Below are 12,531 nucleotides of genomic sequence, written 5' to 3'. Positions count from 1 at the left end.
TTGTGGTTAGATTACTGGACTCTAGCTATGCAAGCTAGATGTTTGAAAGGAATATAGAAATCACCAAAATAAAAAGGTGCGTCTTCAACCACAAATGTGACCTACAGTATATCACGTCTCAATCTTCCAACCTCACACACACCTGTTCATTGAACTACACCTAACCTGAAGAGGGACGTTTTATGAATTGCTTATGTATTATGAACATTTATTCATGCCAATTTCCTAGATGAATACATTGCACATTAGACATTGGTCTGCTTTTTAAAGGCCCAGGGTTCCAAAGCACATTATACTACAATCAACCATTCACTCATAATGCAGTGATGGTGGTAAACTCCACTGCAGCCACAGCAGCCCTGAGGCAGACTGACAGAACCAAGGCTGCCATTCAGATGTCATCTACTGACCACCAGCAGCAGGCAAAGTGGCTGAAGTCTCTTGCCAATGAAGACAACTGGCACAGAGAATTGGGGATTTGAATAGGCAACGCCAGGACAAATCTGCACCTCCTGAGCCAAAGGCGCCTTCCTTCCAAAAGATGGTGGCAGCATCTAACTTTTAGGTGCTGTGTACATCAACTGTACCAATTTATTTTTTAAACATGAATTAAACTTGAACAGCTTTAGTTATCAAAGTTTAGAAGTCACTCAAAAGTATTAAGACTAGAAACACTCCAAATTAAGAGTCTGAAAAGGGCTAAAATCTTCAAAAGGAACACTTTTAGCAAAATGAGGTCATTGTTTTGTGTCAGACATTTTGGCACAAAACAATGACCACACAACGTAAACAACATGGGTGATGTCTAATACTTAGGGTTAAGTCTTTGTGCTAAGTCTTTGTGCTAACATTGTGAGTATTGCCAAGACATACACTGTGTATTAAAATAACTTAAAACACACAAGAACATGAGCTCAGTAGTGTACAAGGTCTTGGCACAAAGATGTGATATAATAATTCACTAATCTTTGTGCCAAGCATTTATACTTTCAATGAATTTCTCTAAATTATGCATATCAAGCTCATGTTCAACGCAAGACAAAACACACACTCAGTGCTGGTTACATTTAACTGGGACTCTGACAGACAGCTGGTGAGTCGAGCATAGGTGATTGTAACACACATTAGCAGACCTACCTCATCTGGAATCAGCCGTTTGAGATTCTGCAGATTGTATAAAGATTACAAGGGGGGAAATGGAACGAGAGGGTAGGAAATATCAGCCAAGATGACAGAAAAGAGGCGACAAGGAGGAGAGGGAGAAAAATAAAGAATCCATTAGACAGAAATTATGACAGGCAACAGCTCCAGGAAATTATGTAGAGTACATAAGCAATTCAGAGAAAAATCTAAAAAAAATGCTATGGAAACTTCATCCAGTTATTAATTGAGGATAATTATGTTCTATATTAGTGCAAACACATTCTATGTTAAGGTACCAAATACAGTCTTGATTAACAAAAGGTAAAGAAGGAAAAAATTGACTAATATAGTTTCAAAAACAAGATGGCACATGTGAGCCACTAGATGTCAGTATGTACCAAATAATGTTTCTGATGGAAGATCAAAGCAATGAAAGAATGAATTACACACATCCATTTAACCTTCTCCAATTAAATTATAAAAGGAATTATAGCACCACATAGGAAAATGTACAAGAACACACAAAGAATGAAAAATACATTTTTGAAAAATGAGGCATATTTGAAAAATAAATTAAAAAGTAGGCATTTTCCAACTTTTGGGTTTTGAAGGTGCTGCAAATACTTTAGATATCAAGGCAGATTAGAAAATGCTCCAACAAATATGTCAGGCTGAAATAATCGGCTAGGAGAAAGCATCATACTTCTGTTTAATATTCTTACAACCAATGAGAACCTAACAACAAAATATTACTTTACCTTTGCAAGGTTCAAATATTTCAAGGTTTTTAAAATTTTCAGCTTAATTTTGTTTCATTGTCTGATATCAGCCATGTAAGATATGAGGTTTTATGAAAGTTGGAAACAAAAAACCCTGCTATGATAAGTTTGTTTCTGCAGGCTTTTTTATTGGTCTTCATGAAAATAAAAAGTTGAATAACTGGTGGGAGAAAAGTAAAAAAAAAAAAAAAAGCACTTAAAACTCCATAATTCCATACATTTCTTCTCAAATGAAAGTGGTGCTCGGATCCACACAAAATAATTTCAGCCAGACGGTTGGTATTGCACATAATTTCAGCGACTCCCACAACTTATTCCATTTTATATTAAACAAAACCTCAGCAAACTATATTATATCAGGCCGTTAAAGCTGAGGCAGTGGTGAAGAAAGAGCAGACGGATTAATTGTCTTTAACATTTCTAAGGATTTCACACAAACATAAAGTGTATTTATATAAAGAATGGAAAAATGTTAAAGTTAATTAATAATAAAATTATGCAGAATTCAACAATATGTTTCGAATTAAAATATTTTCACCAGCCAATTGCAGAGTAATAATTCAAGATGTGAGCATCAGACAAGTGTGTCTGTTAGTGTGATTAGGCTCTTCCTGCTGAGCCACAGTCAGGCAGGTGCATGCTCAAAGTTTTGGTTTCGATTTCAGCTTCCTCGCTTACCACTTGTTGATGCGCCCTTGGGCAAGGCACTGAGTGGCTATTTCCCTACCAATCTGTTCATCACCATATGGTGCTTGTTTGAGTGTTGCCTGAGGCTCTGGTATAAAAACACAATACAAACTCACCCTATTTACACGTGAGGAAGTCTGATAAGACCATATTAAATATAATAATCTCAACACGGATTATATTATTCATAGAGGCATGTTTTAGGTCTGCATGGGGGTTTAAAAACTTCAAATTTAGGTTTCAGGCAGGCTAATGTTAAGTATTAGTCATCTTTACATTTAGTACTAAGTACTAAGGAGATTAATGTAAGTCCTGCATAAGCAGGAAATCGAAAAGAGAAAGTGGGAACATTCTGTTCATAGGAAAAGGCCTCAAAAGAAAGATGTTTCTCCTCCAGCACTTGTCATTAGATAAACCCACATCATAAACGTGTGCAGAATGTGAGAAAAATCCCATACAGGTGAAAACCAGAGCTGTGGTAGCATTGTGCCCACACAACGGAAATGCACTGTCTGAACGCACTCTGCTCTTACCCTGAACAGAGTGTGTTCAGGGTAACAACAAGACTCAAAACTACTTAGAAAAATAAACTATGAAGTTCTGCTTTTTAAGCCACAACTGAATTTATGCAGAATTGAAATCATGTTTGAGACAAGACAGCTCTTGATATAACATCTGGTAACATAGCTTACTAGAAAAGAAGCCTTAGAATTGACAGCTATGAATTGTTTAATATTCATAACTAAATGCTTAATTTAAAAAAAAAGATAATATATCTGATTTGTACACTTTTTAACTATGCTGCCAAACTTATTGTTTACTGACCAAATAAAGCATTAAAACAATATTTCACATGCCCTGAAGATATTGTAAAAGTGCAAAAGTCAGATTCACTCACAGGATAACAGCTCAGCTGCACTATATATGCTAAATATATTCTGCTTTCATACAACAGGCCAAGAGATGTACTACTATCATTGTTCTGAAAGTGCAATTTCAACTCATAAGCAAAATTAAAACACCCAAAGCAAGGATGGGTTTTACATGGAGCTCATGTAAAACCATGAGCTCCATGTAAAACCAGCAACCTGAGAATAAAGTGAGCTATTAACTTTTCTCTATAGAGATGACTTCACAGAGTCTTAAATAGCCTCCTAGTCTCACACAAACATTACATAAGAAACAAAGTTTACAAACAGTGAAAACAAATACAACCTAAAGTTATTGGCCCTATTATATTTCACATATCATTTCCCGCATATAGTGTGGAATAACGCCACCATCCTCTCACTGCAGCAGTATTGCTGCTTTCACTAACTGATAGTGGCATAGAATGACTTCCTCTCTGTAGCTTTATCACTCTCCTCTTAGGCAGGGCTGTCACTCTCCCTCTTTCCAGTGGTGTTCTTCCCACTGCTTCCTCCAAAGCAGAGTGGCTAGTCCTGAGATAATAGCCTTTGTCCTAAAAAATACTGGGCAATGACGACAGTCGCCTCACTGACAGTGTTCACCATTGAACGATATTAAGAAAACATGTGATGTGTGAAAATATTGGGAAATGCTCCATGGCTTCCAAACAATTAAAAAATAATATTTTTCTGCTATAGGTTGCATCATGAAAAATGTACTTTCACTTTTCAATTTTTTATATAATGTTATTATGTCATGTACAATGTGTTGTACACATACTTAAGGAGTTTCTTTGATTCATTCATGCATGTCTGATTCTCCCATGGCAACCATTAGAGGCTGCATAAAAGCCTATACTTACAGTGCAAAGCCCATTTACTAAAGGTGCAGCTTGGAGCTTCAGTCCCCAGCTGAGCACAACTCCTCCACTCAGCTCCACAAGACTAGCGGCAGCAGCAATTAGCAAACACCTGGCAGGACTGCGCATCCGCAGCTTATCATGCAAACCAAAAGCCTCTTTTACACTTGTAAATGGTGTCAATGGAACGAATGGAGAAGCATTGTTATGGTGACATGCAGAATGAAGTGTTTCCAAAAGGGAAGGATTTACTTATAGAGACAAAGGACAATTTCAAGGCATCAGATATGACTATGATGCATAGTTGACCACCAGATGAACCATTTTTTTTGGCAAACACTGAAAGCAACTCTTAGTCCTTTAAATATAACCTGTTGTTCCAAGAGCCCAACGGTTCAGTTCTTTCAGCTACAGATGTAGAATATGCTGAATTGCCATTGTCATTACAAATATGTGCAAAAAAATAGAACTTTCTAAGGGCTGCTGTTATCACATTTCAATACAATAGCATTATTATTTAATCTTCCACATACTTAATACCAAAACCTCAAAGATTTTCTTGCCTAAAAGACTAAAGTCCACAGAGTGTGAAGAAAGGTAGTGACTTAATTGGAACAACCTGCACCTTGTTGCACCTGAAATATGTCACCCACTACAAACACAAAAAGTGGCAAAATATTTTTTAATGTTGATTGATGCATTTTTTTGGTGCAAATGAAATACATGAATATACTAAATAATTTCTACTCTGTGTAACAATAAAAAGTACTTAAAACTTGAAGTAAAATTGGGGCGACGAGTGTACTATGTTCTCTATGTAATTGTTCAAACTGGGTTGCCATGGTTGCATACTTGGTGTGCATAGGGAAGTACCGTAGTATTGTGACAGGCACACCCAGACACTACAGCCTCATACACATCATACCAAAGCAGGAAATGTTAAATTCTGATGCATTTAACAAACTCAAAGCATTGTCAACATAACGTACTATACAATCAGTAAAGAAAAACTGTTTATCATCTCTACAGAACCCACACAAAGTGCAAACTAATGCATAAAAAAACCCCTTTAAAACTAAACCACTAAAAAAAATGGTACCAAAACAGAGTGAATGTGCTACCCTTACGAGGCCAAGATTACACTGATGAGTTGAGCAGCAATCCTTTAAAATCCCAATCTTTCACAGCTACATTCTGGTATTGTCCCTAAATGCCTTACAGAGCACAGATCCAGTGCTTTTCAGTAGACTCACTGTGTGAGAGATATTATGTCTGAATGCAATAACAAGTAGGGCATTTTTGCTGCATGACTGCCCATTCACCCAGGCATATTGCTAGCAATTTTGGCAACAACAAAAAAAAAAAAAACAAAGCAAAAAAAACAACTTCTTTCTAAACCACCTACTAGAAAGTTATGAGTTTTAAATGTAAAAAAAAAAAACAACAATCAGCTCTCCTGTAAGCTTTACTCTACACACTACAATCCCAAGAACGACCAACTATTAATTTGTTTTAACTGTGGAGAGTTTTTTTTTTCATTTTTCAGACATACTGGCCAAAAGAGATTACTATGAAGTGCAATTAATAGGCAGCTATTGCCAAGATGAGCTTTCATTAGTTCTGGAAAATCCCAAGTGTGGAAAGCAAAACAATAAGCACAACAATTAAATTACCATTGCAGATGAAAGGTTAAAGCAGTTTTCAGAAAAAAGGTTTTGCAATACCAGTCTGGGGTTTCCAGCTTAACGCCAAAGTCCAAAAGCATGACGTTTATGTTAATGAGTGTTGCCCATAGGAGCAAGCATGCTGTTTTGTCCTGTGTGTCTCTGTGTTATCCTGTGAGAAGTTTCGACCTGTAAAGGGTACTCCCCGCCTCTTGCCCGATGACTAGAGGTGCACTGACTGCAGTTTTCTGGCCAATCGCCGATTACCAACCTGTAAAAAGCCTGCTCTGCTGACCGACTTTGATTTTGGCCAATACCCTTTTTTTTTTGGTCTGGAATGTTGCTAAATGTAGCAAGAAAGTTGCTGAGTTGGCAACAGTGCTGTGACTATTGTTAACTGAAAATGTGGAGACATGGCCTGGTGGGTCAAATCTCTCTGATGGAAGAGCAGAAGAGGACAGTGATTGACTTTTAAACATTTGCAGATGTAGATAAGATCAAGGGATAAGATCACCTTTGCATTCAAGTGTCAGCCGATCTTTTCAGGATCTCAGAAAATTAAGAAAATCAGTACCAATAAATCTGCTGGCCGATAAACTGTGCACTCAGACAATTGGCCACTAGAGATTTTTCCAGCACCCGACACCAACTATCAGCCAAGAAACTGGAATCAGAATCCTGCTTTTCTAGGAATAACCAGAGGATTTGGCTGAGATCATTCTGACCAACATTATTTTAATATTAGTAAAATAGTATTGGGTTAAAAATGGTTATATAGAATAAAAACTGAAGTTCAAATATAAACTTGCTACAATTTGGGATCTACATTCATTAATGTTGCTCTATGCCCAAAACAACACAAGACAACTTAGCCTAAAATGCAGCTTCTTTCCAAAATGCTGTTTTGTTGTCACAAACAACATTTATGATCCCTGCTTTAAAAAAAATCTGCATCGTGTTTCCTTCAGTACATATTTACCAGAAGTAGAGCTGTACAATAGATCCAATTTTATGTGTGCAGTATAACACATACAAAGGGCTGTTCTGTTTGGATACAATGTTTGGTAGGCTATAATATTTCATGAGTTATGCATTTAAACTCTGCAAGCAAATAATATATTCCAAACTCTCCTCCAGCAGGAGGATTTTTCACTGTCCTTTATGTACAGATCCAAGGTAGGTCTTAGTGAACTTGAAAGGCAGTGGTTAGAACAATTATAGGGTGGAATAGAAAGTAGAGTGGGGAAAATACAGGTTAATCACAGTGGATGTTCTCATTGCACTAGCCAACAATAACACTGCAGTTTTTCAGTTTCCTTTTATGCTACGTTTAGCACAAAACATTGCTGATAACTGCTGAGGGGACAGCAGCTCCCAGCACTGTGGCTACAGAATGCTAAATGCTCATAGGTTTTAAAGACAGAACCAAATACAGGACCAAACCTGTAATACGTATTTAAAATGATGCAAATATGTAGCTCTTTGTTGTCTTTCTGGCCCCGTGAAGAAACAAAGACATTTTTAGAGGGTTCTACAGTCAAATCTGGTACAACCTGATGGTTCAAGCCCCAACAGAAGAGGATTGAACTGATATTTATTTATCCTCTTTCTATGGTGATAGATTTCTACTCTTCTTGTCTCAAAAAAGAGGACAAACTGCACAATTAAAAACTCTAAGACATGCCACCATCAGATATCGACTTCTGAAAATCATAGATGGTAAAAAAACAAAGCACCCTTCATTTCTGTGAAATGTTTTTACTGGTCTTTCTTACCAAGCACATACAATTGGTTCCCCTGTGTAGGTTCATAAATCCCTTGTTAGTCTTTCTTAATGGTGCCATTACCATTGTTTAATCCAAAGCTACAGCAAAAGGCAGCATTGGAGGAAAAAAATGGCTACGTTGCTGAGAAATGAAGCATTACAGAAAAGTCCCTTGCTGAAAAATTAATCATAAAAAGTCTTAAGCCAAAATTGTTGAGGATTTTTTCCTATTCTAATGACTGCCTTTGAAAATGAGATTGTTGGGTGTGCATTTCTTGGCTGATAATTTTATAGGGGAGATATTCCAGATGGGTTAAGAAACTTTTTTTTCTTATTTGGGCATTGTGTAGCAATAGGTGTGGAGGAGTCAATACATTGCAGATATGAACAATTAAGAATTGAACATCAAAAGTTGACTATTTTAAACTTATGACTTAATTTTGAGGACATCAGGTGGTGAAACTTAGACGCAGGTAATTATAGTATGAGGACATGAGTGAAAGCAGTTTTCATTTTCCAAAGGCCTGACTGGAGAGTAATTAAGTGTTGGCTAATTTGTTCCGAGATTTATGGATTTTACAGGCCTATGTTAAATTAGTCCAACTGAACAGAGTCTCATTACAGCAGATGCTCATACCGGACACAGATGACATTGTGACCTGTAGCATTTTGGCCAGTGTTAGAAGCACACACGAGGAAGTAATAAAAAAAGAAAACGGGCATATATCGTAACTAATATTGTCATCGCAATATTTACCAATATTATGTCTGTGCGAGATTTTATAAGATAGTGCCACCAAATCCAGAGGCAATAAAAATGAAACAGCTGATTATTCCTACCACCGTAAACAGGAAAACTATCAAATTAGTGATGTCAACACTTACCCCCCCAACAGAAGCTAAGTAGGATTAAATTTATGTTATATAAATAACCGATTTATAAACCCATCGCAAATGTAAGTGAATCGAATTGTGAAGTTCTTAAAGATTCCCGCACCTAGCTAGTATGCATTGAAGCCTTTTCACTGGCTTACGGTAATTCCAGAGCTAGCTGAAGTTGTGAAAACAATTAAGCCAAACCCCCTGAGGCCGACTTGTTCCCTGACTGCATTGCTGAACTGAGGCTAATCTAAACTTGTTCCAGCATTTAACTACGATAATACTGGTGGGTTTCCAGACCTCTACAGTTATCAAAACAAGAGTAGGGCAGATATTGTCTGACTATTCAGCAAACACTCAAATCTTCTATTGATAGTCCTAATCAAGAACTAATTAGCAGATAGTCACTTTTTAAGTAATAGTGCACAATTAGTTTAAGATGCTCATTAATATTTAGACTATTGATCATTTTAAAAAGCAGATGACATTTCTTTTCTAGTTACTGAGGGTTTTACTGCCTATAATTTACTTTATTGTTTTATGCTCTTAAACTATGTCTTATGTACCCTTTAGTGTTCCGTGTTTCACTGAAAAGCACTTTGTGTCATTTTCTTCAGCAAACAGTGCTTTCTAAATAAAATGTACTTGCTTAAATTCATGTACTTGTCCAAATGTCAAACTTCCATCGTGACCTTATCCTGACAACCTGGAGCTACACTATTTAAGTTTAGGAAACCAATGCACTAGTTCACAGTATTACTCTATTAAATTACAATTACAATTTTGTTGCAGCAGAATCATGCTTTTTTTCCCCTTTTCTTGAAACAGTGTTGTTGGTACACAAAGCTGACAAAAGATTAGCTGTAATCACTAAAGGGAAGACAGAGAGAGAGACAAGGTCTGACACCGTAATCCCAACTAAGCTCCTCCTTTATGGCACGAGTAACACACAGCAGTGAGGCCAGTCATATCTGTGAGGATCAGGAGCTGTTCTGTCTAACCAGCTCTCCGCTGACTGTTCAAAATAATAGGGAGATTAAAAGTGCTTATGTTTGGGGACAGTCCTCAAACTAAGTTCCATTAGAAAACAGCTATTTGAGTAGCGCAGAAAAGTTGAAAAAAAAAAAGAATCCTGCAGCTAATTTATTCTAGGTACTTAGCATTGCCATTATAATAAATTTTATTTCATAATTTACTGCTAGTTACCTGGCTTGCTGTTATTAGAAAGTCACAATCATGAAAGATGAAAGCCTAAGCCTTGAAAACTATTACCGTATTTGCTAATTATTTCTACCCACTTACTAGAAAACCATTGAAGAGTCCAACAAGCACTTTTGAGGACACAGCAAGCCTAAGCTACATCTTACAAAAACTAATCAATTCAGCAATTTTCAGTATAGCGTACTTAAAACATCAGCATTCATTAATTCATGTACATGAAGACAGTGACACAGATTCTGTGTTATACTAGTCTACTAGCATATGAGAGAGACACACTTGTTCTATATAAAGCTCAGAAATACAAAAACTATTTGATCTATTAAAAAGAATAACCTGCTATCAGACATGACATAAAACCACATACACTTAGTAGCAGATTAGACTCGTCATTCAATTAAATTGCCAAGCCGAGTTACTTACACAGAATAAAGATCAGCAAAACCGCATTATGACAAGATTATGGTTACAAAGAAAATTTAGGCTTGGAGACTGTGACCTAGTGACCTTATGTGATTGGGTGACTTCAGAGAGGAAAAGTTACTGCAGAGCATTTGGTAAAAAAATGTGTGTGAATAAGTAAAATTAAGAAATTTAATAATTTCTTATCTAATGATGCAACATAATATGCCAATTATTTTGAAAACTCTTGAGTTGATAAAACTAGACAAAAAAAAACTTTCACTAGTGCAAGTAAACAAAGCTGAATAATAAATTATTTAGAATGGAAGTTAATCAAAAGCTTTGCAACCTCAACCACAAGAAAATGAACACTTAATTGTAAAATGTGCAACTAGCTGTACAACAAATATATGTGAAACTAACATCAGACCCCAAACTGAGATCACTACAGTAACAAAGACCCTGATCTAGATTCAACCAGCAGAGACCTTTAAAGCTTCCAGACCTTCAGAATAGAAAGTCATAGAAGGGTCATTATAATTACTGGCCTTCTGGTACCTATTTACACAATTGATGGAAAAAAGAATGAGAAAGATAAGAGTGAGAAATAATGAGTACAAATAAGGAAGCATCCTGTTTGCCATTTTTGCACAACTTCCTGTCACAACCCTCTGAATTTGAGAAATATAACTGTGTTCGACAGGAACCCATCAGTATATGTAAATACGAGATGAGGAAAAACAAACAATTTGTTTTTTAAAAAGTCAAAAATACTGGGCACCAAATCTGCATGACTGTCAGCTCAAACAACTCTCCGTTCGCATGACAAACAAAGTCAGACAGAAAGAGAAACTTCTGTTTTCTCCAGAGGCTCAATGCACGCGAAAGCACATGTAAGCACAGCAACAAGCTACAAGAAGCAGACTTGTACCGGAAGATGTGAAAATAAGGGTGACACAGCTGCACTTTGCGACAAGAGCAAGGGAAAGCAGTGATTGGGCATCAAATGAGCACCTGTATTATAGTAGCTTGTTGTGTTAAGGATGAGTTAACAGGCGAGAATGACCCACTTTGAGATTTTTAATCTTTACACCCAAGAGTTAACAAGTTGAATTAGCACTGAGACAACAAAAGGCTCTTTTCCACTAGAGTGCCTGTAACCGCTTTGGTTCTGGTCCTCACCGGCCAGATTCATTTTCCATAAGCAGATCGTGGCACCACGTGGCTGTTTGCAGACTTTTTACCTGCTTTGGCAATACTGAGCCGAGTACTGTACTGAAGCGATTTGATTGACAGCTTACTGTATTCATTGATTATCTTGTGATTACCTCAGGGCAAACTCCAAAACAAAATGATAGCTTAGCTGTGAAATCTTCATCGATATATTTGGTCTCGCAATGAACTTCTATAACACCACATGAAATATCTGGGTTTATTTGAATCTATCAGAACCAGTGTTGCTCCAAACATCAGTGGAGAGTTGACCACAGATGATGCATGCTAATGGCCCACCAACAATAGTGAAGAACAGACTGTATAATGGAGAAGCTCACTACCTGGGGTAGAACCAAACCACACATTAACTTGTTATTTCGTGTATTCCCAATGGAAAAGCGCCTAAAGCTAACTGCACCTTCAGTCAGTTTGAAGGAGCAACAAAACATGCAAGCAAAAACTTCCTGTTACTAAGGAAAGCTTAGACAAAGCACACAAACAAATCAAATGTTGATAGATTCACAAAAGTACAGGCCATTTACTTCTTGTTAGTACCAGCTGGATGAAGACAGATTAGTTATTTGCAATAACTGCAGATTTCCAGCAAATATTTTTCTTTGAGAATTCTATTTATTTTAAATTTGGATACTTGGCTTTGATTGCTGGTTTCTGGTAATATATACATATATTTTTTAAATCTCAGTAGTGAGACAGAATTACTAATGACATATGGCAAGCCACCATTAAACGTCTAGGGCTAATTTATGGCAATGCATAATGAAAAAAGGTGGATTTGCCTTTAGAACTGTTTCTAATTGACTGGTTAATCATTTACTGTGCATTCAGCAACATCTACTAGGGCTTTCTGAACACAGCGAAATGGCCTGTACTTTTATAGCGCCTTGTCTAGTCCAGAGGACCCCAAAGCGCTTCACACTACATTCAGTCTTTCACCCACACATTCACACGCTGTAGTCACCAACTCGCCATTGAGGCAACCTGACAGAGGCG

At 36.9% G+C, this 12,531-nt stretch overlaps 1 protein-coding gene across 2 annotated transcripts in view; it reads right to left on the bottom strand.

Moving 5' to 3' along the window:
* The window catches only part of diaph1 (diaphanous related formin 1), a 101,403-nt gene that overhangs the window by 78,065 nt on the left and 10,807 nt on the right, over positions 1–12,531 (bottom strand). The window contains exon 2 of one of the 2 annotated variants that reach the window (XM_023328741.1): positions 1,138–1,164. The exons of the other annotated variant lie outside the window; for it this stretch is intronic. Coding sequence (XP_023184509.1) covers positions 1,138–1,164 — 27 coding nt within the window. The remainder of the gene's footprint in view (positions 1–1,137; positions 1,165–12,531) is intronic. 2 annotated transcript variants of the gene reach the window in all.

The sequence above is a fragment of the Xiphophorus maculatus genome, chromosome 23, assembly GCF_002775205.1.
Source record: "Xiphophorus maculatus strain JP 163 A chromosome 23, X_maculatus-5.0-male, whole genome shotgun sequence".
Classification (NCBI taxonomy): domain Eukaryota; kingdom Metazoa; phylum Chordata; class Actinopteri; order Cyprinodontiformes; family Poeciliidae; genus Xiphophorus; species Xiphophorus maculatus.
This window is presented reverse-complemented; position numbering and strand designations above follow the sequence as displayed.